General features: G+C 32.6%; 3 protein-coding genes and 2 pseudogenes across 3 annotated transcripts; 3 read left to right on the forward strand and 2 right to left on the reverse strand.

Moving 5' to 3' along the window:
- Window positions 1-4,765: 4,765 nt before the first annotated feature.
- On the forward strand, window positions 4,766-7,113 carry KELP (transcriptional coactivator p15 (PC4) family protein (KELP)). Its single transcript, XM_022865856.2, has 3 exons — window positions 4,766-5,180; window positions 5,301-5,406; window positions 6,699-7,113. Exons 1-3 carry the CDS (start codon window positions 4,899-4,901, stop codon window positions 6,791-6,793), a joined length of 483 nt encoding a protein of 160 aa, XP_022721591.1. The 5' UTR covers window positions 4,766-4,898; the 3' UTR covers window positions 6,794-7,113.
- LOC149513973 (uncharacterized) lies at window positions 7,111-7,735 on the reverse strand (annotated as a pseudogene).
- A 2,254-nt stretch (window positions 7,736-9,989) lies between these two features.
- LOC111279018 (Glutaredoxin family protein) lies at window positions 9,990-11,477 on the forward strand. The gene has a single exon (XM_022865875.2). It carries the CDS (start codon window positions 10,124-10,126, stop codon window positions 11,210-11,212), a length of 1,089 nt encoding a protein of 362 aa, XP_022721610.2. The 5' UTR covers window positions 9,990-10,123; the 3' UTR covers window positions 11,213-11,477.
- A 1,176-nt stretch (window positions 11,478-12,653) lies between these two features.
- LOC111279022 (DCD domain-containing protein NRP-B-like) lies at window positions 12,654-14,884 on the reverse strand. The gene is made up of 5 exons (XM_022865889.2): window positions 14,048-14,884; window positions 13,754-13,854; window positions 13,296-13,379; window positions 13,076-13,186; window positions 12,654-12,978 (listed from the first exon to the last, which is right to left on the reverse strand). Exons 1-5 carry the CDS (start codon window positions 14,673-14,675, stop codon window positions 12,937-12,939), a joined length of 966 nt encoding a protein of 321 aa, XP_022721624.1. The 5' UTR covers window positions 14,676-14,884; the 3' UTR covers window positions 12,654-12,936.
- Window positions 14,885-16,474: 1,590 nt separating this feature from the next.
- On the forward strand, window positions 16,475-17,581 carry LOC111274034 (3-oxoacyl-[acyl-carrier-protein] synthase I, chloroplastic pseudogene; annotated as a pseudogene).
- The last annotated feature ends 1,276 nt before the right edge of the window (window positions 17,582-18,857 follow it).

Below are 18,857 nucleotides of genomic sequence, written 5' to 3' on the forward strand. Positions count from 1 at the left end.
TTTTTGGTAGGAGGAGGTGCTGCAAAGAGCTCTCAATGAGCCATGGACTTCATGTTTCGGACTGTGGAAGGCACTAAGTTGAGGGGTTAATAACCTTATTCCTTCTGCAAGAAGAGGCCCCAAGTTGAATTTTTTTGGTCTAGGCCCTTTTGGGCCTGGGGACGTGTTAGAAAAAAAGAAAAGTTGAAGTCTTTGTTAATGGACATTTTTGTAAAACCAAGTTAAAAAAGTTGGATAAAAATCAAATTAAAATAAAATCCTATGAGGTTACCTTACACCAACACAGTACTTCGTCTCATTTATTACTTTGGGAAGGGTTAGCCTATGGGAATCAATGATGAGCTCCCCTTACAGGTGTACTTTATTATTTTATCTTGATATGATAGATTTAAGACAAAGAGAGTTACTAGTACATCCACAAAAATAACAGACTTATTTATTATTTCCAATAGCTCCATCTTTGTAGCTATCTCGACTTCGATCTCATTATCTTTATTTTTTTTGCTTTTAAAGGTAAAAAAAGAGCAGCTTACAATTTTTTATAGAGCTTAGGCAATCGACGGATAATTTTTTATTGGGCCAAGCTATTATATAATACCAACCTTTTATTACTAAGGTTTTTTATAATGGCAAAAAATTTCTTGTATAGAGGAAGAGTGGGAAGAATGTTTAGATGTTGATAAAGAATGATAAAGCCTATTATATACCATATGGAGTTGAGAATGAGCTAAGTGATAGTTAAATTATAAGAATTAAAAATTGAAATAAACAAAAAATAAAGTGAAAACCTCATATCAATCACAAATGAATCCCAATATACATAGAGTTGATATGGCTATAGTTTATCAGTGACTTAATCTAAGAAATTCAACATTAACATGTTATACTCCTCTTTAGGAAAAAAGAAGGTCGTCACCAAAGTGTGAACGTGATGAGTTGAATACATGTTAGGATAGTCTTCAAGATTAACCATACTCTTTTAGTTTCCTTATCACACCTTTAAAGATCATACCGAGATCACAATGAGTATATATTGGAACCTCGATCAACTCATCTTACTTTACAAGATTCCCTTCTTCGCCATCAATTTTCCTAGCCAAGGTACTTATTTTTTTCTGTTTCTCCTCGAAACTCTTCTCATCATCAGAGTTTTTACTGTCAGAAAGCTAACTTTTGAGCAGGAGTAAGATTCTAAGGTTAAACTGTGGTTGAAAGCAACACGACTTTAGGGGAAAAAGATGAGGTGGGAACCTCTATGAGAAAAAGTACTCTTAACAAAAATTGATCGAAGATGAATAAGAATGACAACGAGAGCATCATAGGTGGAAAAGCAGAAGTAAAAAAAAATTGATGAGACTGAACTCCAGAAGAGGGAACAACTAAAAATAAAAGAAAGTCAGTTATAGAAAATGGACCAATTTAAAAGATGAGAAAAGAAGGTGGATTTCATATGTCAAAATCTATCTGACAACACCGTTCCTCTATGATCAGGACCTATTTTCCTTTTACCCAAGCATTGTCTTCATTTTGTTATTGTCTTTCTTTAAACATTGGGTTAAACCAAAAAGCCATCTTCTGACAATCACGACCTCCGATGACTAACAGAATAAGGTCATAGTCGTATTGGCTGAGCTTACCCCTTTAGGTTCTACCCTAAAACTCTTGACTTCCTCATAAATAAAACTAGAAGACATAATTAAAAATATGTACCCCAAAAAATGGAGAAAACGAGCGATTACAAGAACAACCCTAAGGCTAGAAAGCTTTTAAGATAAAAAAATTTAGATTAAACAGAGAACAAGGAAAGTAAAAAAGTGAAAAACGAAAGCACCAAAGCCTTTTATATAATCATGCCTCAGATCTGATGAATGACATAGACTATGCCACATGTCAAAGCAAATATGGGAAGACATTTTTTCATCTTCCCTTTTTAAATTTGTTCGCTCAAACTACCTCTTTTCTCAGTTAAAGCTACCAAACCAACCAAACCTAATAAACTACAAGTTAGACTGACCAAACCGGACAACTCCCCTTGACAAGCCGAATGCCCAATTCGTTGTCAAAGTTCAAAGTAAAGACTCTAATCTAAACTCTTGAAATAAAACACAAGTCTCACATCGATCAGACAAACTCTAACAGTAATCTCATATCATCTCGAATAATTGACACTTCAATAACCTTTAAGTTGGCTATATACTTAAACCAAAATATAAACCCAAGAATAGACCCCCACCAGGTCGGACCACGATTTAAGGACTAATGGTCTCATAACACTAACCTCCTCTATGACATCGGCTACGAAGAATCACATTTGATGTCATTTTCTTTTACCTATCTGTCTTGCATAGAATGTGTCAATCACATACCTAGTCGTCTGATACTCAGATTACTTGATAAAAGTACAGAATATTAGAGGCATTTAGTGGTCAAAATGATATAGTGGTCTTTTTTATGTTAGAAGCCTCCAATAGACAGTCAAAAGTAATTCTGATATTTGTGTTAACCTGACATGTCAAGTCAATCTGACACACCTAATGCTACATCAACTTACCTACATCCTTATTATCCCCTAATGGTCCCTTATCGTTTATCTATAAATACGAAAGTCCAAACACCATTAAGATAAGTTCAATCTGTTCTTAATTTTCTTTACTACTCTTCTTTCGACTTCACTCATTTTAACTTATGTGTTAGAGTGCAAACATAAAAAATACTCCACACTTTTACCTCTAACCATCCTTCTTTTTTATCTTTTCAAAATACCCTAAAATTAAAGCTTTGTATAATAGGCATTTTAACTACAATGGTATTCCAACCCTAAAACTTTGCCCTTTTAACAAACAATCCCAACATCCATGTAATTACAGCAACAAAAAGACAAGAATTCCATCTTAATAGACTAAAAAAAAAAAAAAACACAGTATATATAGTTGGAATAAAAGGCTAGGAGAGAAGGCTAGTGCACAGTGACATCAGCCATGCTTGACCTTTATCAGTGCACATGATCCTTGGATACTAATCATTTTCCATTTTGCTTTATCAGCCAAGACAATTAGATTGCTTTCGATTTTGCTCAAAAAGAAAAGTATATGGATATTAATTGTTATTTAAAAAACATTTTAATTCATCGTATAAAAATTACATGTAATAACAAAATTAAATGTAATGAGATTAAAAATAATGATGTTAGTAAAATTAAAACTTAAAATGATGATATTGATATTCTGAAATTGAAAACTATAATAGCGAGATTGAAATTAATAATAAAATAATATATTTAATTAATAAAATTTATATTTAATATATTATCAGTATAAATATTATATATTATTAATGCATCATAAATCATCGTATTATTAATTAAAATTTTAAAATCTTTAAAAATTAATATTTTAAATATTTAATTATATTAAAATAAATTAATAATATAACAATTTATGACTATTAAAAATATATATCAAATATAAATCTTAAAAAATAATAAAATAATAGATTATTTTAAAGTGTGTCCCGTGGAATGCGTATGGAATAAAAAACGCTCGTGTCTTTCTTTTCTCAAATTTAATATATATATTATATAACAACATACATAAATAAATTTACTACATAAACATTTATATGGATAACTCTCTTAAATGACACATAAGATAGATTTTTTAAAAAATAAAATATTTTTTTTAATTACAAATTAAATAATTTTAAATTTATTCAAATTATAATTAAAAATCAAATCAATTTAGAGATATATATTCTAAAATTAAATATATGAAAATGAATTTTATTTTTTTAATAAATAATTTTAGTTGTTTACTAAATAACCTTATTTAAAAAATTATTTAATTATCAAAAATTTTCAAACATGTTTAAAAATTACAAAGATTAAATTTATCTAAATCTTTTAACAATATTTTTTATCTTGATTTAAAAAATTATCTTTTTTAAAAAATTTATGTAAGTTATTAAAAATTCAAGTTATTTTATGTAAGATTTTAAAAATTAAAAAAAAAATTATCTTAAATCTTTAAATAATAAAATTATCAAAATAATTATATTCATTTGAACTCCAATTATTAAATTTATATTTCAAACAAATACAAAAAATTTAATATTATCTTTATCACTTATTATATTATTTTTAAATTTTAAAAAATTAATTTAAAAATTATTTATTTAATCCTAATTGCTACTAAAAAAACTTTCTACAAATTTAAGATTACAAATAAAATGTATTATATATCAAATTTTTTATTTTTTTAGTAATTTTTTTCTAAGGTATATTCTATTACTATTATAATTTGTTTTTTTTTTTGTTTATAAATTTTTTCTAAGTTATATTTTATTATTATTACAGTTTCATTCTTATGAAAAATAATATTTTTTTAATTTATTTTTCTCACATATTTTTTAATATTTTTCATATTTTGTATGATAATTTAATCAAAATTACTAAAGTAAAAATGTGTTAATACTTATTTTATTATTTAATTTATCATTAATAATATAAATATTTATTTTTTAAAAAAGACAATTTATTTTTATTTGATATAATTTCTATATGTATAAATATTATTATAAACAAAAATATCTAAAGGAAAGATTTAATTTTTTTCTTACTATTTTTATAAAATTTATTTTTTATTGACAAATCAATATATATATATATATTATATTATAAATTTTAAAGATTTGAGTATAATTTTAAAAAATTAATTTATATATATTCATATTAAATAAATAAAATTATTGTTATAATAACAAACGAAAACCCAGACAGTGCCGGACCCTAAAATAATAAAAAATTTCCCTATATCAGATAAAATCAGTCCCGAAGCTTAACTCTTGCATCTGACGATCTATTGTTAGATTTCCCGAATACCCACAGTCAAGAAAGCGGAGAAATGGACGCAGAAACGAGAGAGAAGATAAAGAAAACGGTGAGGGAAATACTGGAAGAAGCGGACATGAATGAAATGACAGAGTACAAGATTCGACAAATGGCTTCCCAGAAACTGGAACTTAACCTCTCCGACTCCAAGTACAGGGCTTATGTTAGACATGTCGTCAATTCTTTCCTTGAAGAACAAAAGGCCAAACAAGAAGAAGCAGAAGCTGTAGCAGACGGTGATAATGATAACAACAACAAAGAGTTTGATGATGATGGTGATCTCATTGTTTGCAGGGTTTGTTTCTTTCTTTGGGTTTTTTTTTGTCTTTTTTTTTTTTCTTCTTTTGGTGGGTTCTAAGTAAAGTTTGTGTTTTTAGGGTTTTCTGTTTATTGTTTTCTTTTGCTCTTTTCCCAGCTGTCTGAGAAGAGAAGGGTGACGATTCAAGAATTCAGAGGGAAAACTTTGGTTTCCATAAGGGAGTATTACAAAAAGGACGGCAAAGAACTTCCTAGTTCTAAAGGTAAATGCTTTGCTTAGCTTCAATTTTAGTTTGTTTCAGGCTAATTGTATGTCTTGGTTTTCTTTCTTTTGTCTTCTAAGATTTCAAGTTAAAGTTAAACTGGAAAAGATGAAGAATAAATAAAGAAGACTTATTATAGTAGTTAAAAGATGTTGAACTTATTCTTCTCAACAAGGTATGCGGCTGAAGTTAACCCTTGCTGTGTTTTACTATGTGTTCAACTTGTAAATGGAATAAAAGATGACTTGAATCTGCAGTAATTTTCTGGATTGCTGCTATTTTGTTCTACGAGATCAACAAATTTATGGTGCTTAAGTACTTTATATTTTTAACTTAATGTTAACTGATAGGAAATTTGGCTTCAAAATCTGCTCGAATGGTAACTGATATTTGCCACTTTTGTGATGTTGCTATGAGTGTTTATTAACTTTCACATACTGTTGCTAATGTCTCAATGTATCATGCTTCTTGATCTGTGCCCGGTTACACTTTTTTGTTCTCTATGTGCTCTTCAGGTAAATGTGATCACTGATTTGTCACTCAACTTGTATTGTATTCTAGTGATTCCGATTGCATAACTCAGTTCATGGATGCTTCCACCCATGTGCAGTGAATTCTATTTCAAACTTGCAGAGGAAAATTGTTTTTATTTTTATCAAATAGGCTATTTTTTTTTCTTTACTAAATCTATGTGAATACACTGCCTTATCTCTTTTTTTTTTTTTTCTTCAGTTACCTGCAATATGCTATCTCTATAAGCTGCATTTTTTTATGGGTGGGTTTTATTTCTTTGTTATGTATCTTGAGTTTCGTTGTTTTGTCAGTTTGTTTGTCTTTTGTTGCGTGGTGGATTTTGCAGATGAGTTCAATACTAGCTGTATATGTCTAGGATAATGTTTGTTTAAATAGAAATGTAATTATTTTGGTTTGTAAGCCTTATGCAGTTTATGCAGGTATTTCAAGGCAAATTTTCTATCATAATGGCCCTGAAACAATCCCTCTCTCTCTCTCTCTCTCTCTCTCTCTGTTTTTGTGTGTGTATTGTGCATGATTGTTGGATATTCTAGTTAAAGTGTTAATATATTCTTCATGATTGAACTCGATTGCCAGTTTTATCTCTCTCTCTCTGTGTTTTTTGTGTGTATTGTGCATGATTGTTGGATATTATAGTTAAAGTGTTAATATATTCTTCATGATTGAACTTGATTTCCAGTTTTAACATTTGCTTGTACCATTGATGTGAAGAATTTCATGTTTAATACTAGTTTTAAATTCTGGTGTTGTATCAATAGGAATAAGTTTGACACAAGAACAATGGTCAGCCTTTAGGAAGAATATGCCAAACATTGAGGAAGCTGTTAGGAAGATGGAGTCACAGACCATGTGACAGCGTCATCTGGTGACTGACTGTGAAGCCCTTTTTGAAATGTGTAATTTTAATCCTGAAGTTAACCTCAGTATCTATGGCATGGCGGCTATGTGCCTTTTACTAAGTCACTGTTTCGAGTCTGGACTATTTTTGAATCTCATTTTAGAATGAAGGGCTGATATAGCTCCTTGGAAATTATGTGGATCGTTTAATCAATGCGGATACAGAGATACTTAACAAGAATGTATGTGAAATACTTTGGCTGGAAAGCACGTATTTTTGTACTTGTAACTTATTCGGCCTACTTAATCTGAGTGCGGATTGGATTTAAGTTGTTATATATTGAACTGCTGTAACTTCCCTGGTAGCAGAGGGAACCACCAGGCTTTGACGTCGAAGCTGCTCTTTTTGCTAAGATAGTCTTTTATTCCTAAAAAAAATAGTGAAGATCCACCGTCATTTTCCTCCATCTTCTCAATCAAGGCCTCAGTGTTCACTAGTTCTGACAAAATATCCTCCAGTTGCTGAATGCTAACCACCAATTTCACTTTCCGAACTCCATTCTTCTGCGATGGCAGCACTCCCAGAGCCGATACACGTGACAAACTTTTAACAAAATCTGTTGATGACATCTTTGGTGGCTCAATCTGATCCTTCCAATCCTCTTCAATTTTCTTCACGGCTTCTTTGTTAACCTGTTTTCTTACCCCAGAGTCACAAGACTTTTGAGCCATCTCCAGGTGGAGAAGATGGTAAAATCCCCCATCAACCAAGCATTCATCTTCAGGCAATGGAAATGAATCTTGACCTCTTCTGCAAATAACATACCCTGGAAAATTGTTTACAATCTCTCAAGCTAGTTTAGGGCCCTTGACATCAATGATTTCACCAGCATCTGTTAAAAAACCAGATGGAGTTGCCGCACTCCCCAGTGACCCCTTTGAGAGAACAATTCCCCATTGAAAATTTTTTCTTAAGCCTTCACCTTCACCTTCACCTTCACCTTCACTCACAGGGCTGCAACTAGTATTCAAAACTTGGAATCATTGCAAAAACTAGTGGAAAGAAAATGAAAGGGGGAGACAATTTAAGTGGTGTTGTTTTCAAAATTTTGATCGGCGCCATATGATACTAGGCCGTTGGCAAATTTTTGCATCTAAAATTTGAAGGCAAATTTTGGGATCTTCCTTCAATTATGTTTGCCTCGGACTAAAAGGGGACAATTTTCTCAATTTTTAGTGTTTCTCGTTTATGTTGCCTGTTGCCTATTGGTTGGTTCATGTATTTAAGCAAGCAAAAGAGATCAACTTGCTCACGGGAAAATTGTCAGCTATCCAAGGATTTCTGCTTTTAGGTTCCATTTGGTTTTCACTTTTCCTCCAGTGTGATACACTTAAGCACCTTTTCAGTGGGATTGTATCGTTTGGATGACAATCAGTGCAGTTAAGCACTGCACCGCAGTAATAAATTTAGGCTGCATATGGATTGAAATGGTGCTGCTTTTATAATGAAAATTTATGCAGAAAAATGCATTTGGCTTACATGAATAATGTAGTAGAAATACATGTTCACTGTCCCATAGCTCTAAAATCTGACTGGTTCTTCGAGATCAAGTGAAAAAAGCTCACCACCAGTGGACCCTATCTTTTCAAATATGCCCTTGTTGTCTTTTTTTTTTTTTTTAGATTTTAATGTAGCAATGAAATGTGTTTAGTCAATTCCTATCCATTTTTTTATTTTGATTTTTGTATTTAAAAGATTTTTTCATTTTATTTATTTTTAAATTTTATTTTGAAACAAAATTAATATTTTAATATAAAATAATTATATTAATTTTGTAAAAAATAGTTTTTATATATTATTATCAATTTTATTAATTTTTAAATATTTATTAATAAAATTATTATTTAAAATGAAACTAATTTTAGTAATTTTTAATTATTTATTAATTTTATAAATGTAAAATAATTTAAATTTTTTATTTGATATAAATTTTAATATAATGTCTTTAATGATAATTTTTTATATTTATTATTCTTTATCTTACCGTCACCACTACAATTATATCCAAATACATATTCTATCATTAATTTTAATCTCATTACTATAATACTTAATCTTATTATAATAATAACTAATTTTACTGCTATCATTATTTTTAATCTCACTGAAACTAATTTCACTAACTATACAAATAAACCCTTAAAAGTGAAACAAAAATGTCTACATACTCATTGGATTGGATATTTTGCCCATAATTCATTTTTTTATTTTTTTATTTGTTTTGTTTTTTGTTTCTATTTTTATTTTATATTTATATTTAAATTATTTTGTTTTATATTTTATATTTCATATATTTAATATTATTTTGTTAAACAATATTTACAAATTTATAAATACTATTTTTATTTTTTATTTATATTTAAAAATTTATTAATTTTATAGATGAAAATTTAAAATTTTCATTATACACAAAATTTAATTTAATATTTTTAATAATTATTTTTTATTATAATTTATTTCACCATCACCACTATATTTATATTCAAATACATATCTTATAATTAATTTTAATTTTATCTTTAAAATAATCAATCTCATTTTTATTTTTAATTTCATCAAAATTAATATTATTGTCTATTTAAATGGATCCTAGGTCTTATTACTTATGAATAATACATAATTGCTGTCTGATGCAAAAAATTTAACTCCATGGCTTACGTATTGAGTCTAATTCAATGTGCTGAAAAAAAAAATCTAATTATTTTCTGCAAACGTCATAGGTGAATGAACGGGAAATATTTGGTTGACTTTTTCTTCAAAAAAAGTCAAAATTTGAGGATAGTGAAAGAATTATAAATATTGGGTTTTGAATTTTAAATTTAAATATTAAAAATAATTACTTAAATTAATTGAATTAAATTTATTTTGTATATATTACGATTAAAATATTTAAGGCAGATAAACTGAAAAATGGGCTCAGAGTGGGCTTGATGAGCCCAAACTCAGGAGGACATTTTGAACAGAGAGAAATCCGCTATCCCCACCTTACATATCCAATAACCAATCGGCAGAGCCATTTTCAAGATATCATGAATTGACATGTCTGTTATTGACACGTCCACATGGCTAAACCAGACACCACTAGATCATCCCAAGGCTTACAGCAATAATCCCATCAATTTCAAAATATAACGCCCAAAGATAAAACAACCCTTCCTCCATAATTCCATACCACACAAATTCTCTCGTACCACGTACCGCTTCCCTCCATAAAAATACATACAAATCCCACCCTCTAGAGAAATATCATCCAAAAACCAAAATTCTTCAAAATTCTCTCAAAAAATGGGCTGCTCCGCCTCCAAACGCAGCAAGGCTACCGTGGATATCTACCGTCCGCCACCATCAAGCTTTGCGGTCTTCGACATCAACGCCATAGATGAACCATGGGTTAAGGTGGAGGAAGCCCCGCAAGAGAAAAAAGAGAAGCCCACCCACTTGCCGGCCGTGATTCTTGAGAAACTCGACACCTTTGAAACTGCTCCTCACTCTTGGAACGAGGTTAGCAAAGCCCTAGAAGATCTCAAGCCAACCATTAACAACAAAAACAACGATGACAAGAATCTCCAAGCTCCCACGTCGCCTCCAAAACCAGCAAAACAAGTTAACAAGCAACAGCCACGGAAGAGCTTAACTTTCCATACCTTAGAAGAGTTAGACGCAAAACTGTCTTCAAAACCAGCTGCAAACGAGTTAAGACAAACCGAGTCAATAAGAAAGGAGATAAAAACGAAAACCACCGAGTTAAAGAATCCGGAGCCGCAAGCTTCAGCTCAGCCAACAGGGTTCCAGTCAGTAAAAGAGAATATATTCATAATAAGGGACAGGCAAGAGAGGGAAAAAGAAGGAAGGATGGTGAATTACGATAAGTTAATGAGCAAACGAGACCCATTAAGCGAGTTCCCAGAGATGTGCCCACCAGGCGGGGCAGACTCGGTGGTCATTTACACTACGTCGTTGAGGGGCGTTCGTCGCACGTTCGAGGACTGCACCCAGATCCGAGAGATATTCGAAGTTCAACGCGTGGTGTTTGACGAGAGAGACGTGTCCTTGCATGGGGAGTACCTGAACGAGTTAAGAAACTTACTAGGGGACGAAGCGAGCGTGCCGAGGGTATTCGTGAAGGGAAGATACCTAGGGGGAGAGGAGCAGGTGAGGGAGCTGAACGAGACGGGGAAACTGGGGAAGATACTGAGTATGGCACGCGCAGAGAGAGGGTTGGGGAGACAAGCGTGTGGAGGGTGCGGAGGAGCAAGGTTCGTGCCGTGTTTGGAGTGTGGAGGAAGCTGTAAAGTGGTGGTGAGTGGGGATAAGAGGGAGAGGTGTGGCAAGTGTAATGAAAATGGGTTGGTTCATTGTCCCGCTTGTCTTTAGTTAGAGCTTTTACATCTTTGTGTCTTCTCGTGGGTTTTTCTTTTCTTGTAACTTTGTGTTATCAATAGTTTGGGGAGTACGTGAAAAGGCTTAGATTTGAAACTTGAAAGACAAGTGGGATAAAAGAGAGGAAGACGAAGAAATTTCACATGTTTGGCTTCTAGCATATGTAATGTAATAGAATTGAGATTGTTACTGTGAGTGTCGTTTTTTCCTTCTTCTTTTACCTTTTTAATGAAATGTAATCATATAATAATATTTGATAGTTTTTCGTCTGTTTGTAGAAATTATTTGATTATAAGTAAAGGGGAAGAAATTGGTAGGCTAACCGTATGAAAAAGATATGCGAAGCAAAGAAAATAGTAGAAATGTGGAATAAAAATATATAATTCATATAAGGCTCAACGGAATCCAGTCCACTGCCCTCCCACTGAACGATAGATCCTTTAATGAATAGGAATAGATATTTTAACCTGCAGGAACATCTTCTCTATTTAAGACTAATTAAACTCTCACACACCATTGTTTGGATATTTTTGCTCTCTTATTCAAGCAGATCAATAAATGGAGAGGATAACAATAGCATCTTGAAACAAGAAATTGGAACAAAAATGAATTTCAAGTTGAAGAAAATGGAACTCGAAATTTCAACTTGAAGTCAAGAATTTTTTTTTAAATGCTTAACTTATAACCATTAAATTGTCATTAAGTTTTAAAACCAAACGAATGGAAATTAGCAAAGGGCATTCTAGATTTAAGTAAAACGATTCAAGTAATTGCAAAAGCAAATATAGACAATCAAAATGACGTCCTTAGAACTTCACTTTTCTGACCAAATCACCATTGAAGATAAAAAAGAGGACAACTTAGGACAGTCAACATCTCTCCAGCAACAAATTTGGCATAATAAAAGTGTTACCGCCCTTAATTGGAGGAGTCATCCGATAGTTGCAGTAGGTAAAAAATTTTGTTGAGAGAGATAGGGAAACTTCCAGGGCCTGGGCTGATATAGCCTAAGTTAACCACCCGGTACATAAAAACGTTTATCCGCTTACAAGTTTTTGGTCACCTGCCTAGCTTCTTTGACTGCAGAAAAGCTGTGCAGATGGAAGCTACCCTTGGCCAACAGAGAGTGGAACATGTTTAAACCAAATCATGTGAACTAACTCTACATATTAAGAAAGATTGTAACGATCAATTTTACCCCTTCTGTTTTATTTTGCATACGAATGATACAACATGTTCTGGGATTAAACTTCTGTATATGGCTAACATATACAATTGCCAGGAGAATGAGCATTAACGCAAAGTCATTCAAATCATCATTTGTTTCCCAAGCTCTTATGCCAAATAAGAACTTGCAAAAACATAGTGACCACTGCCCAATAGGCAAATGGGAGAAAGAAAATGTAATTATAGCTTTAGATTCACGGCAGCAAACTGCAAATAGAACTCAAATTATATAAAAACATCACAAATAAAGTTGATGTTTATCATTAGTTTTTATGTAATATGTATGTATAAGCCAAATCCAGTGACAAAAAGGGCAACCATAGCAATCCTGTGATAAAAAAGTTTTACATCTCCTAGGCTGTGGATCTATGCATTCAGTTCACCCACCCTAGATACTGTCTTAAATTCCCAATATACTCTCTATTTCTCCAGTTATTCTTCAACTCTTTGTGTATTTACTATCTGTACGCCTTTGTAGTATGGGATACTGCTCAAGGTTCTTGTTCACCAAATATATCCAATAGGGAGAGTGCCTGCAGATTTTAACAGGAGAAATTAAGATCAGAACAAAATGGGCTAGGTAGGAAATTTTCTTGGTTAGCAACACTTGTTTATCGTGTGAAATTTTACCTCAGGCACGTTTAGTTCAAGGCGGAACTTTGGACCATCATAGTGGTGGAGAATTGGCCTAAAGGAGTCCTCTTCAAGCGGCTCACAGGATTTCCTTGTAATAACTCGAACCTGCAGGGAAAAAAAGCATTAGCATTGCTTGTTCTTTTTCTTTGCTTGAAAGATATTGAAAACATCATATTGCTTTTCATAACAAACAAATAATTCCTTTGGCACATACCTGAGCAGGGAACCGTGATTCGCCAGGGCATTTCTTGTCCTCCCAGGCTGTTGGATCAATGTTTGTTCCTCCAAAGCTTGCAGCCTAAATAAAATAGAAGATCATTAAAACATCGTTAGAAACACAGTTCAGCGCTAATCACATTTAAGAAATAGTGACAGGCTAACAAGTGACCAAACCCTAGCCCCTTTTAAAGAAAACTATATAAAGCTACGAGCCACCCTACAGTGAAAGTTGCACAGCAACCATTCTGATCACCCTCGTTTGTACATTTTAAGTGTGAACTTGTGAAATTCGGTAATGGTAGAAGTCCATGATGGTCATTAAACGACTGAAAAAAGTCATTATTTCACCCAATCCCAGATCGAGTACAAACTGGAAATTGTGTTAATCACATAAATTGACAGAAAATTATTTAGCAGTTACATGTAGAAATATGAGAAAATAGAAATCCAAACCTCAAATATTCCATGAAGTTGGTGGGTGGAGTAGTTGTAGAGGAATAGAGGCAGGCCTGGAGTTATCGCCCGGACTGAATCTCGGTAACGTGAAGGCAAACCTATAAATAATACATAGCAAAAAATTAGGAATACAAATCAACATAAATATCACTTCAAAATTTCCATAAAAATTTACTTAATCTAATCTTCAATAGAAAAGCAAAAAGTTAAAACCAAATCAAAAGCAGACCATTTTTCTTAGAAGAAAAATACTGGTAAAACACAGGAATTGAAAGAGAGCCAAAGACATACCAAAGAGCTGTCTCCTGAGATTCTCCTGCATGGTATCGTTGTTGCAAACAAAGATGTAGCCTCCAACAGTTTCATTCCTAGGCAAAGACTCAGATGGTGGCAGTGTCTTAAACCTCTTGTCAACAGCACTCTTACCATCATTATTTTCTCCGTTATTGTTGTTATTATTGTCGGTGTTATTGTTATTGTTCTTCTTGTTGCTGTTCTTCTTCCTGCTTTTGATTCCATGATCATCCTCTGCTTTATTCTTATTCCCCTTCAAATTAACATTGAAATTATTGTTATTCCCTGGCTTTGAATAAATTCCTTTGTTGAACCCTCCGTTGATTCCATCATTCTTCTGAGACCCCATCGGACCAATTGGACCGAACCCGATGTTGTTGCTACTGGTTCCAATTTTCCATCCATCATTGTTGAAAGAATTAAAATCAGAGACCTTCGACGTCAAGTTGTTAACAGAATTCACTTCACCACCGACTCTGATATCAAAATTCCTCCTTTCATCAGGCCTCTTCGAAACGTAACTGTTGCTCCAAATCGAATCATTAAGAGAAAGATTAGCCAAGTTCGAATTTTGGACCCTAAGTTGATCACTGAATTGCCAAAAGGATTGCTGGTTGTTCTCCATCCTCAACTACAATTCCCTTTCAAAACCTTCAAAAGGAAAAAAAAAAAAAAAAACTGGGACCTGGGTATCAAAGATGAGTTAGTTTCTCTAACTGGATGGTACAAATATATAGAATTTAATCTATGTACGTATAAACTGGTATGGCATCTAAGATGGTTTAAAACAGGGGAAAGGGAAAACGAAAGAAAATGTTTTTGAAGAGAGAGAATAAGAAATTTCGTGGAAACTGAGTTGGGGAGACTAAATGGGTGATTAAGATTGCGTGATAACTTGTCAAAGTGGAAAATTACATGGATGGTGAAATACAAATGATTAAAAAATTCTTAAATTCATCTCAAGTTTTGAGATTTAGTTTTGAAAAACTATCTCAAGAAAATTTTAAGAAAATTTTAAATTATTAATAAAGTCTAAAATTTTCATCAATGGTATATAAAATAATAATTTTTAAAATTTAATTTGGGTTCTTTTTCTCCTTCTCTTTTCCGACATATGACAAATTTTCTTTCTAATTTTTTGATTTTGTGAAAATCTTTTGTATAATTTTTCATAAATAACAATTTTTTTGTATAATTGGGTGAATACGAGGATGATGACGGCGAAACGCGGTTTTACGTGGCAGAAGTTGGGAGCACTAAAGACTGAAGGACTTCTAGAAGGTCTTCTCAGAGGTTCTTTTATGATATTTTTTTTTTAGTTCACATTTACCTTTCATTTTGGTTGAGTTGACATTTGTCTTTCTTAAGGTTTTTTAAGGTTTGTTTTTTTATTTTAAAGAGTAGAGCCTTACAACAAAGAAGGCGGTTGGGATGAACTTTAATTTTTGCATTTTATAAGAGTTTTTTGGTCTGAAGACTCTTTGTCAAGGTGCTAAGGCTTAAAAAATGCGCGTTTACTTAACACTGTTTGGTCTGTGAAGCTTTTATAAGGGGGGAGGGGGGGGCGTGTGAAACTCGCGCGTTTGTCGATAGTTTTCTGGACGTGGGATAAGGTTTGTGGGCCTATCCAGGAATTGGATGGCCTATTTTTGGCCCAAATTGATGGTCCATTTTGAGATAAATTGATTGGCACCTTTGAAGGAAGAAAAATAATTTTTTTTATGGATCAAAATTCGATTTCTATGAAAGTATTTCGAATGTAGAGAACTGAACTCCTAAAATCACTTAAAAAAATATCAAATTGTAGCAAAATTTAAAGATATTATAAAAATAATAATTAAATTATTAAGTTAGCATAAGTTTTGAAAAAATAATTAAAATATTTGGTTATCATGATATTACACCTTCTTCTTCATAAAAAAGATCTTTCCAGTTAATCATATTTTACAAAATCAAAAGTCAAACTCTAGAATGTAGTTTCATTTAACTGGTTTTATGGAGAATCTTTTCAATATTAGTACCAAATTTATATACATGTATTATTTCTAATTGGTTCTTAATGTTTTTTTACTATATTAAGTCAATAATTAAGTTGGAATCTACTGAATTGGAGAGACTAAAATTGATCATTTTAATGAAAATTAAATAAGTAATCAAAATTTCAGAAAATAAGGATATTAATTCCAATCCTTAATATAAAACTTAGGATTTTAGACAAAAAAAAATTAAATTAGAATAGAGTTTCAAGTTAAGATTGTTTTTAACATTCCACAAAGCTTTGTAATATGTTTAATTAATACTAAAATCCCTACTGAATTGAATCAATTTATCAGTTGAATATTTTTATTTCCCACATTAGACTTTTTTCTTTCTTTGGTAATTTCTCAATTGCGTTATTGGGGTCCAATTACCTCAATTGAATCAATGGTTCAACGTTATGGGCCTCAAAGGAAGAGCTTGAAGGGAGCGTACAATGAAAAGAGGCCCTTCTCAACATTGTACTTTTCTCGCATGAAATGTATCAATGTCACACCTTGCACTCTCTTCTCTGATTCTCTCCAGAGTCAGGATTTAAGGTAGTCGAAAGTTCATTTAGCATCAAACGTGTTAATGAGAACATTATGATACATTCTTGCACTATCTAATAATTCCAACATATTTTTCTTACAGCAAACAACCGCTATACCTTCTTGCTAAATTCTTTCTTCGATCTTCTGACTCCTAATTATTGGGTTCTAATTGAGTCTCTTTTCCTCAGCTCCAAAATGTGTGGAACAATCAGGGCTATGCCGTCGCCAACAGTCTCAGCTCTCAAAAGAGAAAAATATCCAAAATAAATGAATAGTTATAACAGTAAAGGGCCTCGTGTCAGTTTTTGGCAGTGATATTGATAACTTCTATAACGAACTTCTTAAGGGAGACAGTGGTATCACACAAATTGATCGGTTTGATGCTTCAAATTATTCTGTCCGGTTTGCAGGTCAAATTCGTGATTTTTCTTCTAAAGGATACAGTGATAGGAAGAATGATGGCCGACTAGATAATTGCTGGAGGTACTGCTCGGTTGCTGGAAGAAGGGCCCTCCATAATGCCAACCTTGGTTTTAATGTCCTTAGAAAGTAAGTCTTGTGTTTTTGTAGTATCTGACTACTTTTACAAAATATGGTATTGCGTTAGACAAGAACTAATAGAACCCCTCTGTTCTTATGCACCACAGATGGACAGAACTAGAATTGGGGTGCTAGTGGGTACAGGCATGGCCGCATGGGAGGTCTAACCGCTTTTTCAGTCCCTTACTCTATCACCAACATGGGATCAGCATTATTAGCCATAGATACTGACTTAATGGGACCTAATTTTTCCATTTCAGCTGCTTGTGCAATTGCAAATTACTGCTTTTATGCAGCTGCAAATCACATCAGAAGAGGTGAAGCCGACATCATGGTAGCTGATGGGACTGAGGCTGCTATCATGCCAACTGGGATTGATGGGTTTATAGCTTGTCGGGCATTGTCTGAAAGAAATGCATGATGAACCTAAGAGGGTTTCAAGACCCTGGGACAAAGATCGCGATGGTTTTGTTATGGGAGAAGGCTCTGGTTTACTGTTAATAATAAGTTAGTGACATTACTCTCTCGTTTTGAGTTTAGTTGTATTGGTATTTGGTATCGCTAGCATTTGTGAATTAGTCTTTTCTTACATAATTCTTCCTTGCATACAGATTATGGAGAGCTTGGAGCATGCAATGAAAAGAGGCCCTTTGATGTTAATCTTGTAGGCGGCTGCATTGCATGAGAATGGATTCAGTATCTTTTTGTTCAATAAATATATAGGTCATTTCTCTATATTTTCGTGTTTGTTGATGGACTCATTCCTCTGCTTACAATAAAGTTATACTCGATTTCTGTTTTCTGTTTTCTGTTTCGAGTTGAAGCAATGGGCATGGAATTGAATCACCGCAACCATCCCCATAGGCAATTGACTAAAATCTCTTGTATTCTTCAGGAAAAGATATTATTAATTAGATTAATCTTTGCCAAACGAATATTCGTACTGATTCAAGCTAAGTGCAGCAACCTGGAAGCAAATATCTATATTTATCACAGCTTTGTTGTGGCTTTCTTTAGTCATTTCTGTTTCCACCCCTTTATCCAAAATTCATTTTTAAGGAATTTCCTGAAATGTGTACGAGTTTATGGTCTCTTTCCCTGGTTCTTCTATAAAACAAAGGTTTTTGCCTTGTTACACCAGTATCTTACACTGCCTCATGGCCCACTTGCTACTTTAAATCTGAAGCCTATACTGTTGTCGTTAATCATGACTTAAGAATTTTTATGAAACAGAACATCAATAACTTTGATTATGTTAAATGAAAGAAACCTCAATGCTTTCTTCTCTACAACACGATATAACCAGAGAGGAGTAAGATTCATATAATCTATCTTTATTACCTTTGACACATCAATTCTCTGCAACTTGCTGGAGACAATTAGACAAAGACAATTGAAAATTACTCCCATGAAAATATTCTACCTTGGATGAAATTGCTTATCCCCTCAACTTTCTATTTGTTGATAGTACTAAACACTAGATTATCATAATATTACTTTTAAACTGACATTAAAGTTAACAAACCCACTTGCTTGGTGCCGTTAACTGTTGTGGCTCATGAATCCGATAATGCGCATGAGCAACTTGATGTTGAGGAGAACTTAGCTACCTGCTCTATTGTCCCTTAATCCCTCCATAATGTTTTCTTATAAACTATTATTAAGACTAGATTAGACCATCCTTAGGCTAACTCCTC

The sequence above is a fragment of the Durio zibethinus genome, chromosome 17, assembly GCF_047325235.1.
Source record: "Durio zibethinus cultivar Kanyao isolate XHJ-2024 chromosome 17, ASM4732523v1, whole genome shotgun sequence".
In the NCBI taxonomy this organism is placed as follows: Eukaryota; Viridiplantae; Streptophyta; class Magnoliopsida; order Malvales; family Malvaceae; genus Durio; species Durio zibethinus.